General features: G+C 39.9%; 2 protein-coding genes across 2 annotated transcripts; both read left to right on the plus strand.

Moving 5' to 3' along the window:
• Window positions 1–805: 805 nt before the first annotated feature.
• On the plus strand, window positions 806–24674 carry LOC311034107 (uncharacterized protein; the record flags this gene model as incomplete). Its single annotated transcript, XM_084041851.1, has 3 exons — window positions 806–975; window positions 22037–22294; window positions 24517–24674. Exons 1-3 carry the CDS (start codon window positions 924–926, stop codon window positions 24672–24674), a joined length of 468 nt encoding a protein of 155 aa, XP_083897977.1. The 5' UTR covers window positions 806–923.
• Window positions 11451–20644, plus strand: LOC311033447 (uncharacterized protein; the record flags this gene model as incomplete). The annotated part of the gene is made up of 6 exons (XM_084040958.1): window positions 11451–11585; window positions 12428–12617; window positions 15429–15583; window positions 16415–16622; window positions 19434–19588; window positions 20429–20644. The coding sequence occupies 6 exons, from the start codon at window positions 11451–11453 to the stop codon at window positions 20642–20644; spliced, it is 1059 nt and encodes a 352-aa protein (XP_083897084.1).
• Window positions 24675–26881: the final 2207 nt, after the last annotated feature.

Consider the following 26881-nt stretch of genomic DNA (forward strand, 5'->3'; position numbering starts at 1 on the left):
TCACATAAAAGCCTACAGGCAGTGGTGGGAAAAGTACTAAAATGTTTTACTTAAGTAAAAGTACCAATACTGCAATATAAAAATACTTACTGTGCTTTTATTTTACTTTTTTAGCCTTTTTCTTTTTTTCCTACCATCCGTCCCGGGCCTACGGGCTAGGGGTCGGCCCGCGCATCACTACCTGTGCCATAAAACTTTGTGTTTACCTCATTCACTGCCACTGACGTAATAAACATAATTATTCCCCGTTTACCAATACTGCCACTGACGTAAAAACATTTTTTAAATTTTTTTTAAATTTGACCCAAAGACCAAGGAGATATGATTTTTCGAAGATCTAGACTCCCAAAAAACTGTATCAAAATTCTGTATCTCGGCTACTGAGTACTTTTTTTTTTTTAATGAAAAATCTCTGGCAGTGGGCAAACACGGCCATAAATAATTCAGGCAGTGAATGTTAATATTCGGTAAGTTCTGTCATAGATTTCTATTGGAGTCTGTTTCAGTCATGTGACCTCCTCTGCCTCGCAGAAGAAATACTACCTGACAGCATTTATTTTTTTCTTCATAAAAGACAGTTCCACTTCCTCTTTATTCAGAACAGATCAAACCACATGTTTTATCATTGGTCAGACTCTTGTGTTGCGAGGTAAACATTGGTTGATACACAGAGAGGTAATGATTGGTTGATACAGAGAGGTAAAGATTGGTTGATACACAGAGAGGAGGTATAATGGTTTTATCTTGTGTTTATCTTGGTTTCTCTGTAGGTTGTGTCTCACGGGGCGTTTGGCTCTATGTTGAATCTATCAGTCGATGTGAAGCTTCTCAGAGTCACATCGACACATCTCTCTCCTCTGATCTCTGACCTCTGATCTCTGACCTCCTCTCCTCTCCATCCTCCAAACATCCATCCAGACCACATGGAGACTGTGTTTGTTCTACTGATGATGGTGACCGTTGGACTGTCTCATGGTGAGAAGCTGCTTTATTCACTATTTAACACATTGTTCATATTCACTCTTATATCTACTAATCATATGCACTATTATCTCTTCTAATCATTATATTATCATTGGTCAGAATCTTGTGTTGCAATGTGATTAGTGGTGTAACGTAACAAAGCACATTTACTCAAGTACTGTACTTAAGTAAAATGCTGTGGTATTTTTACTTTACTGGAGTATTTCCAATTTTCTGTACTTTTACTTCTACCCCACTACATCTCAGAGGCAAATAATATACTTTTATTCCACTACAACTATTCGAAAACTTTAGTTACTAGTAACTTTTTAGATTTTGATTATTATTACAAAACATACATTAACCAGTAATAGCCACTATATACATTTCGGCCATTTGAAAATAGCCGATCTACAAGCTCACAATGCGTCGCAACGCGACGCATAGACCAATTAATTGTTTACTAACATTGAGACTGGATGCGCAGGTGATTGTTTCACGCAATCAATTTCCAACCTGTTGTTTCGGGGTGCGCTAGTTTCAGCACACCCCAACCCCCTCTTGTGTGTTGGCTAGTGTGGCACGTCCTGGCGAGACCTGATAGAATGGGTTTCATTTAGCGCATACTGGTTGCACGCATACTGGTTCTTATCAGTGTGACGTCGTCTGTTAAGGGGTCTATTGTGAGCTTGTAGATCTGCTATTTTAAAAATGTTTTTATATATTTTATACATTTGAAAACATTCTGCATAATGAGTACTTTCTACTTTTGGTACTTTAAGTATATTTTGATACCAATACTTTTGTACTTTTACTTAAGAAAATCTTGGCTTTCACTTGGAACAGAGTATTTCTACATTGCAGTATTGATACTTTTACTCATGATGATGATTTATCTAGGTTTCTCTGTAGCTTGTGTCTTATGGAACATTTGGTTTCTCTATGGTCTCTCTATTCACTCTACGCTACAGAGACCGTCTGATTTATTGTCTCCGCCAGGCCGAAAGGCATGGCGAGAGAGTATGTTTTCCACCCCGTCCGTCCGTCCGTGTGTCCGTCCGTCCGTCTGTGACCAGCTAATCTCTGGCACCGTTGGCCCGGTCGCTCTGAAACTGTGCACACACACTCCCTGGATGCCAATTCAGAACCATTGCCCCAAATTCTTCTCATGGACCACCAGGAGGCCGATTTGTGCAAAATACATTTTTTGACAGTACTCCTACAGATTTTGTCCAAAAGTCACGCAAATCGGTACACAGTATCTCTATAGTCATTAAACGAAACGGGTCTTTCAGATTTCTCATATTCCATCCTGATTGGCCAAAAATGTCTTCCAAAGTTTGCAGGAGTGCTCCGTTTTGAACAAAATGCCTCAAATCATGAACACAGCATGCAATTTCCGTGACATTTTGCACGCACATTCCTATTAGGCCGAGGAAGAACTACCATTTGAATTTTGTCAAATCAGCCTCATGGTGGCGCTATAACAGGACGATTTGTGTTTTTACCTATAACTGCACCGATCTGTGTAAAACTTTGTATGCACACTCCCTAGAGGTCAAGGAAAAACCTTTGCCCTGCATTTTTCACATCTGCCTTTTATAGCGCCACCAGGAGGCCGACTTATGTAAAACACATTATTTTATACTACTCCTTCCAATGTTATCCAAATTTCACGCAAATCGGTACACATGATCTCTATAGTCATGTGATCACGACGGATGTGTTTGATTTTTCATATTCCATACTGATTGGCTAAGATTGACATCTAAAGTTTGCATTATTGCCTTGTTATCAACAAAATTCCGCAAATCATGAACGCACCGTCCGATTGCGGTCAAACTTTGCACGCACATTCACACTATGTTGAGGAACAAATGCCACCCTTTTAACATTGGCCTGTTATAGCGCCACCAGCAGGTCTAATTTAGCGAAACAAATGTTTTTTAACAAAATGCCTCAAATCATGAATGCAGTGTCCGATTGTCGTGCAAGGCCTAACAAGAAATGGCACCCTTTTCACGTTGGCCTATTATAGCGCCACCAGGAGGCCACGATAGCCTACCTGACCTGGCGGAGACCTGTGCTCCGAGGAGCACTTTTTCTAGTTGCACTTGAGTTTGAGTTGTTTTGCATCCATGTTTATGAACATGTGAAGCAGGTGGTGAGGGTCTTGGTGGAGGTAGAGTTTTGAGTGGTAAAGTACAGAGGATGAAGAGAGGGGGACCTAGCACAGAGCCCTTGGGGACACCGCTGGTAACTTGGGCTGTAGTTATTGACGGAGATTTGAATGGCTGTCTGTCGTACAGTGGTACAGTATGACTTAACCCATTAAGACGGGGAACGCATACTGTGTCATTTTAGATTTTTAGCTAATAACCATTATTTTATACTTTGGGCTATTCAAAAAATAGCAGATCTACAAGCTCATAGCACGGCACCCAGTGCCTCGCTACGAGCTTGTAGATCTGCTTTTTGTTTTTTAATCTTTAACATTTGTGCAAATCTTTGAATACATATATACTTTTTTAAAGCAAACATTTGTAACTCAAAACTTTGCTTCTGGGGGATTCTAAATCTTGATCTTGAAATCTTCTGGAACACGTATGTTGCTATAATATCAGTGGTTCTCAAACTTTGTTCATGTCAAGGACCCCCAAAATGATGTATTTAGCCGCAGACCCCCATCTCCAAATATGTTGTTGCAGGGACTCTGAATCTTTGCTGAACCTGAAGCAAAGATTGTTCGCTTTAAAAAATATATATTCAAAGATTTGCACACATTTTCACGATTTTTCTAAAATAGCAGATCTACAAGCTCATAGCACTCGGCACTAGAACACAGACATGCTTGTCTGTGGAAGCTGGTATAAAAGATCCATACATTTTATTTTAGGTGATGAATGTGCCATACAGCTGTTCAATCTGGATTACATCCACATCAGAATCAGCTTTATTGTCACATCACCAGTTGTGTAAAGTAACTAAGTACATTTACTCAAGTACAATTTTAGGTATTTTTTACTTTACTTGAGTATTTCCAGTTTTCAGTACTTTTACTTCTACTCCACTACATCTCTTTTTTTTTCGCATTATTATCGCAAAACACACTAACCACTACACACTAAACACTCTAACCACCTATATACATTTCGGCCATTTGAAAATAGCAGATATACAAGCTCACAATGTGTTGCGATGTGACGCATTGTGAGATTGTAAATCTGCTATTTTCAAAATATTTTGTATACATTTTGAACTTGTGACATGGGACATAATGCACAAGGAGTACTTTTACCTTTGTACTTTAAGTATATTTTGATACCAATCAGGGCAGGAATTTCACGGCGGCCACGGCGGCCATGGCCGTCGTTGCCCGGCCCTCTCATTGGCCGTGTGCCCCTCAAATAATGACATGCCTTCACGGCCACGGTGCCCCAGCTGCGCCCAGCAACGATTTCACAGTTTTTCCTCTGCGCGATTTTCCTGTCAATACGTTTTTTTAGACACCAGTCCCTTTGGTTGAGCTGCGCAGCTACAACATGCACAGTGGTAGGTAGGTTTGATTTTGAGCCTCCAATAGAACCTTCGGAATCCCGCAACACCGTGTTATAGACACAAAAGCATTACCGGGCCAAACAGGAGATAAATCTAACGCAGCCTGAACTAATCAATGGTAGGTTTGATTTCTAGCCTGAGAGAGAGAGAGAGAGAGAGAGGATTCCGTAGTCCTACAGACCGATGTGCCCCGATCAGGGCCGTGTTTATGCACAGGCAATGTAGGCACATGCCTATGTCTTGTCGGGGGGGGGGCCGAAAAATGCCCCCCAAAAAAAAAAAAAAAAAAATTAAAAAGTTTTTTTTTTTTTTTTTTTTTAATTAAATAACATAAGCCTAACCTAACCCTAACCCTAACCCTAAAACCGAAATAAAGTAACAAAGAAACGCCCAAAAACGGCCACAATCCGCGAAATAACCGCAAAATTTCGCGCGCGCATGGGTCGCGCACACGCGCGCGTGCATGTGCGCTGCGGGGGGGGGGCCCGAAAACTGTCCGTTGCCTAGTGCGCATTTTGACATTAACACGACGGCCCTGGCCCCGATGTTTTTTTCAACAGCAAAATATAGATGAATACATCTAATAAAATACAGCGAAACCCCCAAATTCTGAGTCTTAATATAAAGCAAGCAATGTCTACATTGTTCTAATTGGGAGGTTTATTTCAGCAGCTAGAATTAGAAAGTGACAGTTTTAGTCCATTGTTTGGTGCGCAACACAGCCCTCGTTAAGTGAATTGCTTTCACCTGCTGCTGCAGTGTGCAGAGTGTGCGCAACAGGGCATATCTCCGCCAAGCCAGAGTGACATACCCAGGACCATGAAATTCATATGCAGGCATAGTAGCCAATTAGAATGAAAATCTGCAAAAACGGACTCATATACTGATACAGAACCATATATTGGCTATAGGCTATATTATGGCTGTCGGGTGGAAATCTTGTATGTTCCTTTTTTATTATTATTTAAAAACAATTTAAAATCGTGAAAATAGCCAATCTACAAGCTGTAATTATTAATAATTAAGAAATACTATATTTTAAAGAGTGAAAAATATAGCTGTAGTTTACAACCCTCGTAGACGTATTTACGATTCTGACGTCTTCAATCTACGAGAGTTGTAGGGTGCACCCCCCCCCCATGGATTCGAGCACTTTCGGCACTTTACCCCGCTACACTCCAAACATGTACAAATTGAAAATAAAAGGTGCTTACCGCAAAGCCCCAAATGTTAACGACCTCGGCGGGGTAGTAGTGATCCCCGTCGAGGTATATCTTTCAATAAAGAAGTCTTTTAATCCAGCTTGTGTCGGAATCTTCACTGTTCTTCTTTTGTTAGTGTGGTTGCCCTAACAGGGCAACCACACTATAGTACTCCTTATACTTTATTTATTTATAGATAAACAATACTTGTAAAATCAAAATGTAAAATCAAAATGTATTTTTCCCTAGATTCCTTGGGTCATTACGCAACTCCCCATATAGGCCACTACCATTTGCGTATGGATAGATTTTTTGATATTGATTTATTAGTGCATTAAATTTCTCCATTCACCTTCATGGGAATTGCACAAACTCCCATTAAAGTATTTTTTTCTCGGAAACCGTAAGGGCTACAGTTACAAGACTTGGAGGGGAGGTTAATAGTTTTTTGCAAAATTATTTAAAAAATAATCACACCAGTCGGCCACATGGTGGCGCTATAACAGCCCACTTTACATTTTGGCCTATAACTCTTGAACCGTAGGTCGTAAAATCAAACTTTCTTTTCCCCTGGATTCCTTGGGTCACAACGCATCTCCCCATATAGGCCACGCCCATTTGCGTCAGGATATATTTTCCGCCATTTTGAATTTTCTTCAAAACACACTTTTTGTTCCTTTTCCTAATTGTTTTTTCCAAATCACACAAAAATCGGTACACGTGATCTATGGACCCCTGCGATAAACATATCCAAACGGCATTATGATAGTCCTTACCGTTCTTCCGTAAATTGTTTCCAAAGTTAGTGGGAGGGACCCGTTTCACCAAAAATGTCAAAAATCACGAACGAAACGTCCAATCAATCCCAAATTTGAATCACATGTCGAGGGTGATTTACTCAACGAGTCCCCAAAAGCATTTCCACTTTGACCCATAGGGGGCGCCACGAATGCGCAAAATGTCACCGTTTGATGCAAAAACATGATTTTTGGGGGGGTCAGTCCCTTCAAAATGAAACGCAAGTGATCTCAGGAGTGACGTGACAATGTAATTGGCGCAGTCTGCAACGGTATTCCTCCCGGCGTATTACTCGAGTCCCGACCGGCGTCGGCGCAACCACACTTTGCAATTGCAAATTGCGACGCGTCTAGTTTTAAATGAGTTTGAACTGCGCATTAGCGATTTGGCGGTCGGGAGGTGTATTGCGCACTGCTTCTTCTTTTGTTTTAAATGAGTTTGAACTGTGCAACAGCGATTTGGCGGTCGGGAGGTGTATTGATACATTGTAAGTTCAATGCGCAATACACCTCCCGACCGCCAAATCGCTAATGCGCAGTTCAAACTCATTTAAAACAAAAGAAGAACAGTGAAGATTCCGACACAAGCTGGATTAAAAGACTTCTTTATTGAAAGATATACCTCGACGGGGATCACTACTACCCCGCCGAGGTCGTTAACATTTGGGGCTTTGCGGTAAGCACCTTTTATTTTCAATTTGTACATGTTTGGAGTGTAGCGGGGTAAAGTGCCGAAAGTGCTCGAATCCATGGGGGGGTGCACCCTACAACTCTCGTAGATTGAAGACGTCAGAATCGTAAATACGTCTACGAGGGTTGTAAACTACAGCTAGGGAAAATACATAAAATCTCTAATCCAGGTCTTCAACAGGGGGTCCGCGACCCCTAGGGGGTCCACGAAGGTACTGCAGGGGGTCCGCGACGGTACTGCAGGGGGTCCGCGAAATTGCTGTTTGATTAAAAAATATTTTTGTTTTTAAAAACTTTAAAAAAGTTTTTTCTTTTTTTTCCAAAAATGTAAATTTGTCTTTAAACATAACATGACACATTTTAATAGCTTAGTAATGAATGCACAATAACATGGTATGTTTATACATATTTTGTAGAGAAAGATCAGTGGTGTCAGTTCAGCAAAAGCTAAGGTAGGCCTATGGCAAGGTTAGGGTTGCCAACTCCCAGAGATTAAAATAAGGGACATCTATCCTTTTTTTAGGGGGTCAACGCCCCCAAAACCCCTGAAATGCATAGCAACTATATATGCATTATACCTATAACACAATGCAAACACAATGGTCTTACACCTGCATTAGCCTATACTATTCATGATTTTTTTTCTCTTTTTTTTTCTGGAGCCAAGGTATGGCACTTGCCATGCCTTGCCATACCCAATTGACGCCCCTGAGAAAGGTCCTTTTGCACACCTACTGGGTCAACCTGTGCGTAGGAGCAGGCAATTTTTTCATGTTTATTTATATAAAACACAATTTTATACATAAATATATGATATATATAGTAGCCTACCCCCTACCCTACAAGGTAGGGGGTCCCTGCTCCATCACCCCATCAGTTTGGGCGTCCCTGGCCTGAAAAGGTTGAAGAGATTAGAGGTTAGAATCTGTAAATCTAGTGATTAATGTGACCCCTACTTCAGTCAGTGAAGTCCAGGGCTGAATGTGACATATTGAGACCTATATAAAATATTGGTCATTTGCCAACACATTATTTTGTGAAATAAATGGGTTATATTTCACAGATAGTTATACAATTCTTATAATATATTAAAATACAATCATCCTTAACCTTCAAGTTAAATGCATTATTTCCGTGGACTTAAAAATCAATTTTGGACTTAAAAAACTTTTTTTTTATTGGATGGCCTTCCTGCCCTGGCATTTGGCCTTTGTGCCCTCCAAAAAATTACAACGCCAAAGGCCAAGTGGCCTTGCCCCTAAAATGACGAAATTCCAGGCCTGATACCAATACTTTTGTACTTTTACTTTAAATGTTTTAATTCCGGACTTTCACTTGCAACAGAGTATTTCTACATTGCAGTATTGATACTTTTACTTAAGTAAAACATGTGAGTACTTTTTCCACCACAGCACATCACAGGTTTACACAAGTAAAAAAGTGGGTGAAATTCGTTTTCGTGCATAGTTCCCATTGTATCGTTATTCCCATAGAAAAAAAAGAAAGGGAAGAAGAAGAGGGGGGGGGGGGGGGTCAAACAAGAGAACAAAAAAAACGAAACAAGTCATCTACATATTTACAAATGGTACCTGAGATAAGATATAAAGGTGTGTGAGCATAGCAGCAGATGTATACTGTGTATGATATACTTATGGACGTTAGTTAAGCTGCTAATTAAACACACACACATTGTGTGGTTGTACATGGGATTAAGGTGCAAAATGTCAGTGCGTGTCGACCGCATACTCCACATAAAGTAGACTGACACTGGTATAATCCACAAGTAGGTCCATGAGGAAGAGCAAAGAAAAAAATTCAAGTCACTTGTCCCTGGTATAATCTAAAATTACACATCTAAATGTACTAGTTTTCAATATTATTTGGGTCCTATAAAGTCATACTGAAATTACTTGACGGCACCCCCCCCCCCCCCTTTTCTGCAGAAAAATAGTCTTGACAGCGTTTTTTCTTCATAAAAGGCGGTTACACTTCCTCTTTCCTCTTCACACCTAGAAATAGAACACCACCACAAAGTGCACAGCGTTTGGCACCATGTTGAACAGATGTCAAAATAATTCACAGGCGCTGAACTAAAATACGTACATTTAGAAGAGTTAGGGAAGTCGGCACACTGTATTCTAGCTCCCAGAAAGTGTATTAGAGTAGGTACAACGTTTCGACCCTAGCGGGTCTTCATCAGGTCTGATACGACAATACAGGCAATAGGCGTGTTATATACGAACAGAGGAAAGCGCAATCAACAGCAGCTGTTGTGAATGAGTAAGCCCTGACAATATTTCTTCGTTGCCTTGAATATGATGTCTCTTCATCATGCTGTATCAATTCACAAATTTTCAATTTGTATATATATATATATATATATATATATAGAGAGAGAGAGAGAGAGAGAGAGAGAGAGAGAGAGAGAGATAGATATATATAGATATATTGTGTTGTGTTGCGCGCGCGCGCGCGGGAGGAGGGGCAACGAGGAGGGGCTAAGCCCCCGACCTAGCAGAGACCTAGCGACGCGTCTGTTTAATGGGTTAACCAGACTTGCCTAAGCCCTCCTCAAACTCAGGGGACTTGTCTGCACCATTCAACAAACCTATACTGTATAAATTCATGCTATTATTATCTGCTATTTTTTTATTTATTATTACCCAAATATTGCAGTACTTTTCAATGTATTAATAAAAATATTTTTACCCTTTTTTATGATAATACCACATAATGGCGCTTGAAAGGCCTCTTGCTGCTATTACAACCATCACTGGCTATCCCTATGGAATCCTGTTAGGAACTTTTTCACTCTGAACTGAAACTAGAGCTGAGTCAAGTAGGCCTATTCCCACTCTGAAGATGTGGCCAAAATTGTGGAGAAACATGACATTTGTGAAAAGATTATTGTTGTTGCTGCTCTTTGAATAACTCGATAGATTTACATCTAAATTAACACTTTCTATTTAGCTGTGTTAGTGTAGGAAATTGAAGTCAGTGCCACGTGTTCAATTCAGAAATTAGGGTGTTGCGGTGCTTTTGAGGTGAGGCAGAACAAGGTGATGTTGACCCACTGAGAATATACTGAATGACGTGTTTACAGTAGCATACATCAACCAACAAACTGCAAACACACACTGAGGTAAAACTGCTGCCAATATTGTTGCATTAAAAGATTAAATCTTGTTTGCCAAAAGAGTATTCTGTAGTCCTCACATCTTCCATCTTTGAGAAAGACTGTGCCTCCAGAAGTACATATCTACAGTATGGATATCATCCAAACTTTGTTTGTATAGCTTTTTTTGTAGATTTGTTTTATGGTTGGTTGAAGTTATTGTGTTGAATGTTGGGATCTCAAAATAAATGAGATGCCAGGTTGAAGTACGAGGTTTGATCATTACATTGTCATACATTGGGTACGTTCAGCTTTCCTCAAGTTTTTATTTACGGTATGCTTGGTGGAGATTTCAGTTCCTTCTTTCTTTTACTATGTTCGCTGTCAGCTGGAAAATTCTTGAATGATCGTTTGGCAGCGGTTCCGGTAGGAGACACAGAGGAGACTCTTTGTGTCTTCTATCGGAACTGCTAACGGTCATCAAATTATTGGCTTAGAAATGCGACAAAAACAAAAGAAAATCCAATAAATCAAGTCTTCATGGGGTGACTAATCGATAGGAAAAAAAATAATTTTGGGGGTGAACTATCCCTTTAATATAGCCTTACAATCATTTAAACCACTTGAACCATATTTTATACTTTGGCTATTAAAAAATAGCAGATATACAAGCCCATAGCGCGGCACAGAGTGCGCTATTGTAGATCTGCTATTTTGAAAAAATCCCTGGCACAAAATGTTTTTGAGATGGGGGTCCGCAGCACAATACATATCATTTTGGGGGTCCTTGACATGAAAAGGTTTGAGAACCACTTGCCTAGGCTACTAAACAGTAAACACCCCTGGGCCATTCATATGACGACAGGGCCATCCCTATGTTGATTTGCCCTGGTCAGTCCTCCGATACCGTTTGCTGGGGTTTACATTCAAAACAGCAAATATGAGCGTGATTTGGACGGTGGACGACATGAATGGATGTTTTTGTATTTAATGATAATGGTCGTTTTCTTAGAATTCATGCAGAACCATGGCTGTTGTTTTTTCCACACACAATAAATCAAAACATCAAATCTCTCTCTCTCTCTCTCTCTCTCTGTCAATCCAGATGTGTGGGCTCAGATCCAGATGCCGAACGAGAACATGGAGGTGATACAAGGTCAGATGGTGGTGCTGAAAGCCTCGTACTCCCCCGCGCCTGGCACCGATAAAAACACCAACACCATCCTCTGGACCTTCTTGGGCAATAACGACACTGAACTGGTGAGAAACAGGAACAGGGAGCTGTGTGTGTGTGTGTGTGTGTGTGTGTGTGTGTGTGTGTGTGTGTGTGTGTGTGTGTGTGTGTGTGTGTGTGTGTGTGTGTGTGTGTGTGTGTGTGTGTGTGTGTGTGTGTGTGTGTGTGTGTGTGTGTGTGTGTGTGTGTGCGTGCGTGCGTGCGTGCGTGCGCAGAATAATAAAGATAAGGGACCTGGTCGCTACTGGCACACACCTTGTATTGCATCTTAACCTTAGTTTCTTATCGTTTAAAATAGCATACTGTACAGCAGGGGTGGGCAACTTTATCGGGCACTTGATCGGCACATGAAGCATGCATTCGTTTTCCAGAAAACACGGGGCAGCCCGGGCCCTTCATTAATTTAGGGACATTGAATTGACATCGTCATTTAATTCATTAACATCACCGGCCAGTTTGGAAGTGGCATTGCAAATGACGCACAAGGGACTTCTAAATGGTTTTAAGCATTCCTGTTTTTATCTGGTTGTGGTCACCTGTCTCTCCTCTGCAGTGCTGGCAATGAACATAACATGTGATTATGGACAAAGCTTCCATACTGCAGGTCATACTTTTAAAAATCAGTGCCACCTTTCTTGCATCAGCGTCACCGGGAAGAAACTGAATGTTCCTTTGATCTGCTATTTCCCTCCGTCTGATCAGATACACCAATGCTTAATTTATACCAGAAATAGTTGATCTACAAGCTCACAACATGTCACCCCACAATGCATTGTGGTGTGCTGTTTGTTGGTCTTTGACACCATTGTACGACGCAGTATAGATCATGCATCATTCTCATTCTTTCTAGATAATCTCGTACTCGAAGGGATCCATCGTTGCGGACAGCTCTCTTTTCGAGGGGTGTGTGGGCTTTACGGCGGCGGCAGAGATGCCCTCCACCAACCTGTCACTGTACATCAACAACACAAAGGAGTCCGACTCCGGACGCTACCTCTGTCAGGTCATCGTTCCCCAGGGGAAAAGCCTCAGCTCTGAGCTCCACCTCAATGTAAAGGGTAAGTAAGGCCTCCTTATACACTGTAAATGTATGCCAGGATTGGGCCTCAAAATCAGGGGCATCAACTTTTTCGTAAGTAAGCCTTGCCGAGTAAAAGTATCAATACTGCAATGTAGAAATACTCTGTTACAAGTAGAAATCCTTTATTCATTTACTTGAGTAAAAGTACAAAAGTGTTGGTATCAAAATGTACTTAAAGTATCAAAAGTAGAAAGTACTCATTCTGCAGAATGAGTACTTTCAAATAAAAGTTTTCAAATAAAAATCATTTTACAATAGCAGATCTACAAGCTCACAATGCGTCACATCGCGACGCATTGTGAGCTTGTAGATCGACTATTTTCAAATGGCCAAAATGTATAGGGCTGAAGTGGTTAATGTATGTTTTGTAATAATAATCAAAATCTACAAAGTAACTAGTAACTAAAGTAATTGTAGTGGAGTAAAAGTACAATATTTGCCTCTGAGATTTAGTGGAGTAGAAGTAAAAGTACCGAAAATTGGAAATACTCCAGTAAAGTAAAAATACCTCAAAATTGTACTTAAGGAGTTATAAGATACACAAAGAAAGTCGAGTCAGACACAAAGAAGAATTATTTTGTTCTAACACCTTAGAATACTTAAGCATTCTTTTACATTTTTGTATGGAACTTCGTATAGTCCTTATTTACAGAGAACCTAAGATGAAATTTAATATTTTTAAGAACACAATGAAATTAATGTTAGAAAAGATATCTACAACACCAACTCTCATACTTTTTTAAAGCAAACATTTGTAACTCAAAACTTTGCTTCTGGGGGATTCTAAATCTTGATCTTGAAATCTTCTGGAACACGTATGTTGCTATAATATCAGTGGTTCTCAAACTTTTTTCATGTCAAGGACCCCCAAAATGATGTATTTAGCCACAGACCCCCATCTCCAAATATGTTGTTGCAGGGACTCTGAATCTTTGCTGAACCTGAAGCAAAGATTGTTCGCTTTAAAAAATATGTATTCAAAGATTTGCACACATTTTCACGATTTTTCTAAAATAGCAGATCTACAAGCTCATAGCACTCGGCACTAGAACACAGACATGCTTGTCTGTGGAAGCTGGTATAAAAGATCCATACATTTTATTTTAGGTGATGAATGTGCCATATACAGCTGTTCAATCTGGATTACATCCACATCAGAATCAGCTTTATTGTCACATCACCAGTTGTGTAAAGTAACTAAGTACATTTACTCAAGTACAATTTTAGGTATTTTTTACTTTACTTGAGTATTTCCAGTTTTAAGTACTTTTACTACCTTTTTTAGGATAATACCACATAATGGCGCTTGAAAGGCCTCTTGCTGCTATTACAACCATCACTGGCTATCCCTATGGAATCCTGTTAGGAACTTTTTCACTCTGAACTGAAACTAGAGCTGAGTCAAGTAGGCCTATTCCCACTCTGAAGATGTGGCCAAAATTTTGGAGAAACATGACATTTGTGAAAAGATTATTGTTGTTGCTGCTCTTTGAATAACTCGATAAATTTACATCTAAATTAACACTTTCTATTTAGCTGTGTTAGTGTAGGAAATTGAAGTCAGTGCCACGTGTTCAATTCAGAAATTAGGGTGTTGCGGTGCTTTTGAGGTGAGGCAGAATAAGGTGATGTTGACCCACTGAGAATATACTGAATGACGTGTTTACAGTAGCATACATCAACCAACAAACTGCAAACACACACTGAGGTAAAACTGCTGCCAATATTGTTGCATTAAAAGATTAAATCTTGTTTGCCAAAAGAGTATTCTGTAGTCCTCACATCTTCCATCTTTGAGAAAGACTGTGCCTCCAGAAGTACATATCTACAGTATGGATATCATCCAAACTTTGTTTGTATAGCTTTTTTTGTAGATTTGTTTTATGGTTGGTTGAAGTTATTGTGTTGAATGTTGGGATCTCAAAATAAATGAGATGCCAGGTTGAAGTACGAGGTTTGATCATTACATTGTCATACATTGGGTACGTTCAGCTTTCCTCAAGTTTTTATTTACGGTATGCTTGGTGGAGATTTCAGTTCCTTCTTTCTTTTACTATGTTCGCTGTCAGCTGGAAAATTCTTGAATGATCGTTTGGCAGCGGTTCCGGTAGGAGACACAGAGGAGACTCTTTGTGTCTTCTATCGGAACTGCTAACGGTCATCAAATTATTGGCTTAGAAATGCGACAAAAACAAAAGAAAATCCAATAATTCAAGTCTTCATGGGGTGACTAATCGATAGGAAAAAAAATAATTTTGGGGGTGAACTATCCCTTTAATATAGCCTTACAATCATTTAAACCACTTGAACCATATTTTATACTTTGGCTATTAAAAAATAGCAGATATACAAGCCCATAGTGCGGCACAGAGTGCGCTATTGTAGATCTGCTATTTTGAAAAAATCCCTGGCACAAAATGTTTTTGAGATGGGGGTCCGCAGCACAATACATATCATTTTGGGGGTCCTTGACATGAAAAGGTTTGAGAACCACTTGCCTAGGCTACTAAACAGTAAACACCCCTGGGCCATTCATATGACGACAGGGCCATCCCTATGTTGATTTGCCCTGGTCAGTCCTCCGATACCGTTTGCTGGGGTTTACATTCAAAACAGCAAATATGAGCGTGATTTGGACGGTGGACGACATGAATGGATGTTTTTGTATTTAATGATAATGGTCGTTTTCTTAGAATTCATGCAGAACCATGGCTGTTGTTTTTTCCACACACAATAAATCAAAACATCAAATCTCTCTCTCTCTCTCTCTCTCTCTCTGTCAATCCAGATGTGTGGGCTCAGATCCAGATGCCGAACGAGAACATGGAGGTGATACAAGGTCAGATGGTGGTGCTGAAAGCCTCGTACTCCCCCGCGCCTGGCACCGATAAAAAAAGAAACACCATCCTCTGGACCTTCTTGGGCAATAACGACACTGAACTGGTGAGAAACAGGAACAGGGAGCTGTGTGTGTGTGTGTGTGTGTGTGTGTGTGTGTGTGTGTGTGTGTGTGTGTGTGTGTGTGTGTGTGTGTGTGTGTGTGTGTGTGTGTGTGTGTGTGTGTGTGTGTGTGTGTGTGTGTGTGTGTGTGTGTGTGTGTGTGTGTGTGTGTGTGCGTGCGTGCGTGCGTGCGTGCGTGCAGAATAAAGATAAGGGACCTGGTCGCTACTGGCACACACCTTGTATTGCATCTTAACCTTAGTTTCTTATCGTTTAAAATAGCATACTGTACAGCAGGGGTGGGCAACTTTATCGGGCACTTGATCGGCACATGAAGCATGCATTAGTTTTCCAGAAAACACGGGGCAGCCCGGGCCCTTCATTAATTTAGGGACATTGAATTGACATCGTCATTTAATTCATTAACATCACCGGCCAGTTTGGAAGTGGCATTGCAAATGACGCACAAGGGACTTCTAAATGGTTTTAAGCATTCCTGTTTTTATCTGGTTGTGGTCACCTGTCTCTCCTCTGCAGTGCTGGCAATGAACATAACATGTGATTATGGACAAAGCTTCCATACTGCAGGTCATACTTTTAAAAATCAGTGCCACCTTTCTTGCATCAGCGTCACCGGGAAGAAACTGAATGTTCCTTTGATCTGCTATTTCCCTCCGTCTGATCAGATACACCAATGCTTAATTTATACCAGAAATAGTTGATCTACAAGCTCACAACATGTCACCCCACAATGCATTGTGGTGTGCTGTTTGTTGGTCTTTGACACCATTGTACGACGCAGTATAGATCATGCATCATTCTCATTCTTTCTAGATAATCTCGTACTCGAAGGGATCCATCGTTGCGGACAGCTCTCTTTTCGAGGGGCGTGTGGGCTTTACGGCGGCGGCAGAGATGCCCTCCACCAACCTGTCACTGTACATCAACAACACAAAGGAGTCCGACTCCGGACGCTACCTCTGTCAGGTCATCGTTCCCCAGCGGAAAAGCCTCAGCTCTGAGCTCACCCTCAATGTAAAGGGTAAGTAAGGCCTCCTTATACACTGTAAATGTATGCCAGGATTGGGCCTCAAAATCAGGGGCATCAACTTTTTCGTAAGTAAGCCTTGCCGAGTAAAAGTATCAATACTGCAATGTAGAAATACTCTGTTACAAGTAGAAATCCTTTATTCATTTACTTGAGTAAAAGTACAAAAGTGTTGGTATCAAAATGTACTTAAAGTATCAAAAGTAGAAAGTACTCATTCTGCAGAATGAGTACTTTCAAATAAAAGTTTTCAAATAAAAATCATTTTACAATAGCAGATCTACAAGCTCACAATGCGTCACATCGCGACGCATTGTGAGCTTGTAGATCGACTATTTTCAAATGGCCAAAATGTATAGGGCTGAAGTGGTTAATGTATGTTTTGTAATAATAATCAAAATCTACAAAGTAACTAGTAACTAAAGTAATTGTAGTGGAGTAAAAGTACAATATTTGCCTCTGAGATTTAGTGGAGTAGAAGTAAAAGTACCGAAAATTGGAAATACTCCAGTAAAGTAAAAATACCTCAAAATTGTACTTAAGGAGTTATAAGATACACAAAGAAAGTCGAGTCAGACACAAAGAAGAATTATTTTGTTCTAACACCTTAGAATACTTAAGCATTCTTTTACATTTTTGTATGGAACTTCGTATAGTCCTTATTTACAGAGAACCTAAGATGAAATTTAATATTTTTAAGAACACAATGAAATTAATGTTAGAAAAGATATCTACAACACCAACTCTCATACTTTTTTAAAGCAAACATTTGTAACTCAAAACTTTGCTTCTGGGGGATTCTAAATCTTGATCTTGAAATCTTCTGGAACACGTATGTTGCTATAATATCAGTGGTTCTCAAACTTTTTTCATGTCAAGGACCCCCAAAATGATGTATTTAGCCACAGACCCCCATCTCCAAATATGTTGTTGCAGGGACTCTGAATCTTTGCTGAACCTGAAGCAAAGATTGTTCGCTTTAAAAAATATGTATTCAAAGATTTGCACACATTTTCACGATTTTTCTAAAATAGCAGATCTACAAGCTCATAGCACTCGGCACTAGAACACAGACATGCTTGTCTGTGGAAGCTGGTATAAAAGATCCATACATTTTATTTTAGGTGATGAATGTGCCATATACAGCTGTTCAATCTGGATTACATCCACATCAGAATCAGCTTTATTGTCACATCACCAGTTGTGTAAAGTAACTAAGTACATTTACTCAAGTACAATTTTAGGTATTTTTTACTTTACTTGAGTAATTCCAGTTTTAAGTACTTTTACTACCTTTTTTAGGATAATACCACATAATGGCGCTTGAAAGGCCTCTTGCTGCTATTACAACCATCACTGGCTATCCCTATGGAATCCTGTTAGGAACTTTTTCACTCTGAACTGAAACTAGAGCTGAGTCAAGTAGGCCTATTCCCACTCTGAAGATGTGGCCAAAATTGTGGAGAAACATGACATTTGTGAAAAGATTATTGTTGTTGCTGCTCTTTGAATAACTCGATAAATTTACATCTAAATTAACACTTTCTATTTAGCTGTGTTAGTGTAGGAAATTGAAGTCAGTGCCACGTGTTCAATTCAGAAATTAGGGTGTTGCGGTGCTTTTGAGGTGAGGCAGAACAAGGTGATGTTGACCCACTGAGAATATACTGAATGACGTGTTTACAGTAGCATACATCAACCAACAAACTGCAAACACACACTGAGGTAAAACTGCTGCCAATATTGTTGCATTAAAAGATTAAATCTTGTTTGCCAAAAGAGTATTCTGTAGTCCTCACATCTTCCATCTTTGAGAAAGACTGTGCCTCCAGAAGTACATATCTACAGTATGGATATCATCCAAACTTTGTTTGTATAGCTTTTTTTGTAGATTTGTTTTATGGTTGGTTGAAGTTATTGTGTTGAATGTTGGGATCTCAAAATAAATGAGATGCCAGGTTGAAGTACGAGGTTTGATCATTACATTGTCATACATTGGGTACGTTCAGCTTTCCTCAAGTTTTTATTTACGGTATGCTTGGTGGAGATTTCAGTTCCTTCTTTCTTTTACTATGTTCGCTGTCAGCTGGAAAATTCTTGAATGATCGTTTGGCAGCGGTTCCGGTAGGAGACACAGAGGAGACTCTTTGTGTCTTCTATCGGAACTGCTAACGGTCATCAAATTATTGGCTTAGAAATGCGACAAAAACAAAAGAAAATCCAATAATTCAAGTCTTCATGGGGTGACTAATCGATAGGAAAAAAAATAATTTTGGGGGTGAACTATCCCTTTAATATAGCCTTACAATCATTTAAACCACTTGAACCATATTTTATACTTTGGCTATTAAAAAATAGCAGATATACAAGCCCATAGTGCGGCACAGAGTGCGCTATTGTAGATCTGCTATTTTGAAAAAATCCCTGGCACAAAATGTTTTTGAGATGGGGGTCCGCAGCACAATACATATCATTTTGGGGGTCCTTGACATGAAAAGGTTTGAGAACCACTTGCCTAGGCTACTAAACAGTAAACACCCCTGGGCCATTCATATGACGACAGGGCCATCCCTATGTTGATTTGCCCTGGTCAGTCCTCCGATACCGTTTGCTGGGGTTCACATTCAAAACAGCAAATATGAGCGTGATTTGGACGGTGGACGACACGAATGGATGTTTTTGTATTTAATGATAATGGTCGTTTTCTTAGAATTCATGCAGAACCATGGCTGTTGTTTTTTCCAGACACAATAAATCAAAACATCAAATCTCTCTCTCTCTCTCTCTCTCTCTCTGTCAATCCAGATGTGTGGGCTCAGATCCAGATGCCGAACAAGAACATGGAGGTGATACAAGGTCAGATGGTGGTGCTGAAAGCCTCGTACTCCCCCGCGCCTGGCACCGATAAAAACACCAACACCATCCTCTGGACCTTCTTGGGCAATAACGACACTGAACTGGTGAGAAACAGGAACAGGGAGCTCTGTGTGTGTGTGTGTGTGTGTGTGTGTGTGTGTGTGTGTGTGTGTGTGTGTGTGTGTGTGTGTGTGTGTGTGTGTGTGTGTGTGTGTGTGTGTGTGTGTGTGTGTGTGTGTGTGTGTGTGTGTGTGTGTGTGTGTGTGTGTGTGTGTGTGTGTGTGCGTGCGTGCGTGCGTGCGTGCGCAGAATAATAAAGATAAGGGACCTGGTCGCTACTGGCACACACCTTGTATTGCATCTTAACCTTAGTTTCTTATCGTTTAAAATAGCATACTGTACAGCAGGGGTGGGCAACTTTATCGGGCACTTGATCGGCACATGAAGCATGCATTAGTTTTCCAGAAAACACGGGGCAGCCCGGGCCCTTCATTAATTTAGGGACATTGAATTGACTTCGTCATTTAATTCATTAACATCACCGGCCAGTTTGGAAGTGGCATTGCAAATGACGCACAAGGGACTTCTAAATGGTTTTAAGCATTCCTGTTTTTATCTGGTTGTGGTCACCTGTCTCTCCTCTGCAGTGCTGGCAATGAACATAACATGTGATTATGGACAAAGCTTCCATACTGCAGGTCATACTTTTAAAAATCAGTGCCACCTTTCTTGCATCAGCGTCACCGGGAAGAAACTGAATGTTCCTTTGATCTGCTATTTCCCTCCGTCTGATCAGATACACTCATGCTTAATTTATACCAGAAATAGTTGATCTACAAGCTCACAACATGTCACCCCACAATGCATTGTGGTGTGCTGTTTGTTGGTCTTTGACACCATTGTACGACGCAGTATAGATCATGCATCATTCTCATTCTTTCTAGATAATCTCGTACTCGAAGGGATCCATCGGTGCGGACAGCTCTCTTTTCGAGGGGCGTGTGGGCTTTACGGCGGCGGCAGAGATGCCCTCCACCAACCTGTCACTGTACATCAACAACACAAAGGAGTCCGACTCCGGACGCTACCTCTGTCAGGTCATCGTTCCCCAGGGGAAAAGCCTCAGCTCTGAGCTCACCCTCAATGTAAAGGGTAAGTAAGGCCTCCTTATACACTGTAAATGTATGCCAGGATTGGGCCTCAAAATCAGGGGCATCAACTTTTTCGTAAGTAAGCCTTGCCGAGTAAAAGTATCAATACTGCAAAGTAGAAATACTCTGTTACAAGTAGAAATCCTTTATTAATTTACTTGAGTAAAAGTACAAAAGTGTTGGTATCAAAATGTACTTAAAGTATCAAAAGTAGAAAGTAGGCCTACTCATTCTGCAGAATGAGTACTTTCAAATAAAAGTTTTCAAATAAAAATAATTTTAAAATAGCAGATCTACAAGCTCACAATGCGTCACATCGCGACGCATTGTGAGCTTGTAGATCGACTATTTTCAAATGGCCAAAATGTATAGGGCTGAAGTGGTTAATGTATGTTTTGTAATAATAATCAAAATCTACAAAGTAACTAGTAACTAAAGTAATTGTAGTGGAGTAAAAGTACAATATTTGCCTCTGAGATTTAGTGGAGTAGAAGTAAAAGTACCGAGAATTGGAAATACTCCAGTAAAGTAAAAATACCTCAAAATTGTACTTAAGGAGTTATAAGATACACAAAGAAAGTCGAGTCAGACACAAAGAAGAATTATTTTGTTCTAACACCTTAGAATACATAAGCATTCTTTTACATTTTTGTATGGAACTTCGTATAGTCCTTATTTACAGAGAACCTAAGATGAAATTTAATATTTTTAAGAACACAATGAAATTAATGTTAGAAAAGATGTCTACAACACCAACTCTCATTCTTGGAGATTTGAATGATGACCTTTTAAAGACCAAAGACGAACATATAGACACATTGTTTTCTACATTTAATTTTAAACAATTAGTGGATTCTCCAACAACAGATCATGGAAGTCATCTAGATCACGTGTACTACAACAATGGTAAAGAAAAGAATATAACTATTGAAGTCAAAGACACATATTATTCAGATCATGACTTAATTAGGATACATTTATCTACAAACCAAGAAAATGTTGTACTTGATATTAACTGAACTATTTTTTTTCTAATAATTACTACATTAATATACTCAAATCACTTTTCTTTTTTTGGATTTTAATTCAATTATTTTTTTGTGTACTAACACTGCATTTTCTTGTTTTTGAAAAATTTAAGTTTTTAATATATTTAAGAAATAACATTTGTTTGTTTACAATCTTTTTTTCAGTTTTGTTTTTTTTTGGTTTCTTTGTTTAAATTGTACATTAATTCTCAAGGCGCAAGTTAGCAATTGACAGATTGCAGTCTTGTTGTCTCTGCCAGGCCAAAAGGCATTAGCCTGGTAAACCCCTCCCTGTGGACATTTTTTTGATTGTCACATCTACTTTCAAACTAATGTGTTGACTTCCACTGTGTTTTAACTGTGTGTCCTCCAGTTCCAGTGTCTCCTCCTAAGCTGTCCTCTGAGTGTCTGTCCCAAGGACAGATGAGGGTGTCCTGCTCCTGTGAATGGGACAGTGTCCAGTACAGATGGACTCTGGACGGACAAACCCTGACGGACAAGCAGCTCCTCTCTGGACATCATGGCACACAGAACATCACTCTCATCCAGGGTCTGTCTGGACAACTGTCCTGCTCTGTCATGAACACCTTCAGCAGTCATGCTGTCAGTGAGAACATCTCTACATGTGGAGGTGAGACTGAACATGATTGTAACTGATGCTGATGACTGTGGTATTTTAGTAATCATTCATTTATGCTCCTTCGTGTGCAGTGTTGCGTGTCGAAAATGTCGAATCTGCAAAGCTCACTAGACGTCACTTTGTGAACTGTTTACATCAGCTACAGTATTTATGGCTCGCAACATCGTACAACAAAGTATAAACCTGGCTTAGACCTTATCATCAACCATCGTGAATTCATGGTTTCATTATTGTCTCTCTCAGGCCGAAAGGCATTAGCCTGGTAAACCCCTCCCTCCGGAAATCTCATTTGTATTTGATTTCAGTAGTGAGTCTGGCATGCAGGCCGACTTTCTGTGGCCGGGAGCTGGGCGGGATTAGTAGGCTACCGTTGGCTGACAACCGCTTCAGCCAATCAGCAGTTCGTCTCCATTCGGGTTCACTCGGGTTCCACCAGATTGGCCAACGTAAGCTGTCAATCACAGAACAATGAGTGAGGACGCTGATAGGCGAGTCCATTTTGTGGACGAGCAAGAAACGCCCAGATAAGCCCTCAGGCCAGACCCAATTCCTGAAATCAAATGCGAATGAGATTTCCGGAAGGGGGGGGTTTACCAGGCTAGAAAGGCATGGCCGAGACTATGTTTTGCTAGCCTGGCATTGACCAGACTGATAACGTTCACTCTCACGTTCCTCCCCGGTATCAGTCTGGACTTCGGCCCATAGGGAGCGAGTATGAGAAATCAGAAAATGATCGGGCCAATCAGTGACTGCGTTTCAATTGCTGTCCGTACAACAGTGAAAAGCATTAAAATCATTTTCTGCTAATGTTTTGCACCCTGTCCATCCGTCCGCGTGTCCGTCTGTCTGTGAACAACTAATCTCCGGCACCGCTGGCCCGGTCGCTGCGAAACTGTGCACACACACTTCCTGGTTGCCAAAGATGAACCTCTGCCCCGAACTTTTCAGATTGGCCTGTTATAGCACCACCAGGAGGCAGATTTTTGCACAACACATCTTTTTTATAATTAACTTCTACAGATTTTTCCAAACATCTCACAAATCAGTACACAGTATCTCTACAGTCATGTGATCAACACGGATCTGTCCGATTTTCCATATTCCATCCTGATTAGCTAAGATTGGCTTCCAAAGTCTGCAGGATTGGTTTGTTTTGAACAAAATGCCTCGAACCATGAGCGCAGAATGCGATTTCCGTGAAATGTTGCACGCACATTCCCACTAGGCCGAGGAAGAAATGCCACCCTTTTCACATGCTATAGTGCCACAAGCAGGTTTAATTTAGCAAAACACATTTTTGGAACATGTCCGATTGCCGTGAAAGACGTAAGAAGAAATGGCACCCTTTTCACATTGGCCTATTATAGTGCCACCAGGAGGCCACAATAACTTACCTGACCTGGCGGAGACTTGTGTTCCGAGGAGCACTTTTTCTAGTTATCATTTTGTTCTGGCATTCGTATAATTCTTAATGTGTAAATTAAATATTTGAGCATGTGAATTGATGTTGATGATATGGAGACGTATACAGGATATCCATAATGAAGAGGATATTTTCAGTGGAGTTGTGATCAGTTGTTGCATATCAAGAACGTGCACACCACTCAAGTAATAGAGCGAATGAATAGAACATGGCAGTCGTGTCCATTGAAGTTCAATGGAGAAGTGGCGCCCTGTTCTATTCGGTTCCTCAAGCTGTATATGAAGTTCATGTTGTATCCATTGTGTTGTCATTCAGGACAGAGTGAGTATTTCTACTTCATGTTGTTTCCATTGTGTTGTTGTGTTGTCATCCAGGACAGAGTGTATATTTCTACTTCATGTTGTTTCCATTGTGTTGTGTTGTGTTGTCATCCAGGACAGAGTGTATATTTCTACTTCATGTTGTTTCCATTGTGTTGTGTTGTCATTCAGGACAGAGTGAGTTTGTCTACTTCATGTTGTTTCCATTGTGTTGTTGTGTTGTCATCCAGGACAGAGTGTATATTTCTACTTCATGTTGTTTCCATTGTGTTGTGTTGTGTTGTCATCCAGGACAGAGTGTATATTTCTACTTCATGTTGTTTCCATTGTGTTGTTGTGTTGTCATCCAGGACAGAGTGTGTATTTCCACTTCATGTTGTATCCATTGTGTTGTTGTGTTGTCATCCAGGACAGAGTGTGTATTTCTACTTCATGTTGTTTCCATTGTGTTGTGTTGTGTTGTCATCCAGGACAGAGTGTGTATTTCTACTTCAAAGTGGCTGAAATGTGCGTCCTGCTCATGGTGTGTGTTGGATTCTACATTTACTACAAGATGAAGACCCGCCCTCCTCCACCACAAGACCCGCTTTACTGCAACATGCCCAGCTGGCACAGGACGTCAATATGACGTTAGATCAACGTTGGCCTCTAACGTTGGATGACTGTTGTGGGTTAGTTGAAAATGAAAGTTTGATTGACGTCATTACCCAACGTTGGTTTGACGTCAACCTCTGATGTTATTTAGACCTTGGATTTTGGTTGGACTCCAACGTTGGATCCAAACGTTAATTCAATGTCTAAGAACACCAGAGGTTGATGTCAAACCACTTTTTTCTCTCTCTGTCTCTGTGTCTCTCTCTGTCTCTGTGTCTCTGTGTGTGTCTCTCTCTCTCTCTCTCTCTCTCTCTCTCTGTGTCTCTCTCTCTCTCTCTCTCTCTCTCTCTCTCTCTCTCTCTCTCTCTCTCTCTCTCTCTCTCTCTCTCTCTCTCTCTCTCTCTCTCTCTCTCTCTCTCTGTGTGTGTGTGACTCTGATGATAAGACAGAGAACTTTTAGAAATCAGAAGTTATTTCTGTCAGATGAATTGGTTTATGGTTGATGTCTCTTATAAAGGAGAAATTAAGATGAAGTGGGTTATGGTTGACGTCTCAGACGCTGACATTTAGTTGTTTCATGCTGTGGCTTTTTAACAGCTGAATTGACATAAAAACAAGCTTGAGGTGTAATACTAGATCAGCGGAATTATCTGCTGACTTAAAATGTGTGGCTGCTTAAAGTTAAGAGCGGATATTAGCATTAATCCTGTTTTTAAATTCATTGCAGATATCTTACTTAAACATATGCTACTTTGCCATTGAAGCCTGTACATGTGAGCTTTGTTATGAGATTTAGCTTTTGCAATAAAAAACAATATTTTCATAATTTATCTGTTGAGCCTTCTGTTTAAAAAAACCTCCTTGAATTCATTAGTGTTATGCTACCCTCTATTGGCTGTTAAAGATATGTCATCTGCTTAGTGATGGTTCATCTATGAATACCTTTGTTCTTCATAGTAACCCAGTTGAATGAATGAATGTACAGTATAATCAATAGGGGGGGTAACGATACATTTTAACAGCGATACGATACGCATCACGACAGATACAATGTTTGACGATACGATGCATGGACGATATTGGTTCATTCATGGAGATATGATACGATTCACTAATAACTATTTAGCAAAACAATTTAAACTGTGTGAAACGTGTGGATAGAGCAGGTTTTTTAAGGGAAACATTATTATGGATATAAATAAGTATACACAGTGATTCTCTGGCAAATACATGGACATTGTATTTGAACACATATGGACAAACCCGCACCTTGACATGAACACAGAGATTACATACATTTATCCATAAACCAAGTGTAGAGATATGTAATGGAAAAGTAATTAAACCCCTCTTTCTCTTCTTTCTTCTTAAAATTACTAAATACAGTACAACGCGCAAGTACTTAGTATCGATAAAAATTGATTATTTGCATTGCAAAACGATTGGATACGATCAATCAACTGTAGTGTATGGATATTATTTCTTCTAATCATGGTTATTATTCTACTCAAATGTCCTACTAAAGAAAAACAGGACAGAATGTTTGTGGCCGTCTTTCCTCTGTAGCAGAGTGGCTCACAGCCTCAGCCTGATCACATAAAAGCCTACAGGCAGTGGTGGAAAAAGTACTAAAATGTTTTACTTAAGTAAAAGTATCAATACTGCAATATAAAAAATACCCTGTTACAGGTAAAAGGCCTGTGTTCAAAATGTTACTTGAGTAAAAGTACAAAAGCATTGGCATCAAAATATACTTAAAGTACCAAAATTAAAAGCAGTAGAATGTTTGATGCGATGTGAGCTTGTAGATCTGCTATTTTCAAATGGCCCATGTATAAATTAGGGCTGAAATGGTTAATGTATGTTTTATAATATAATCATTATTATGAATGATTTTCAATACTTTTACTTCTACTCCAATACATCTCAGAGGCAAATATTATACTTTTACTCTACTACAATTCTTTGAAAACTTTAGTTACTAGTTACTTTGTAGATTTTGATTGTTATTACAGAACATACATTAACCACTTCAGTCCTATATACATTTTGGCCATTTGAAAATAGCCGATCTACAAGCTCACAATGCGTCGCATCGTGACGCATTGTAGATCTGCTATTTTCAAAAGATTTTTATATATTTTATACATTTTGAAAACTTGTGAAATGGGACATTCTGCATAATGACTACTTTCTACTTTTGGTACTTTAAGTATATTTTGATACCAATACTTTTGTACG

Source organism: Gymnoscopelus microlampas, assembly GCF_963454915.1.
Source record: "Gymnoscopelus microlampas genome assembly, chromosome: 18".
In the NCBI taxonomy this organism is placed as follows: Eukaryota; Metazoa; Chordata; class Actinopteri; order Myctophiformes; family Myctophidae; genus Gymnoscopelus; species Gymnoscopelus microlampas.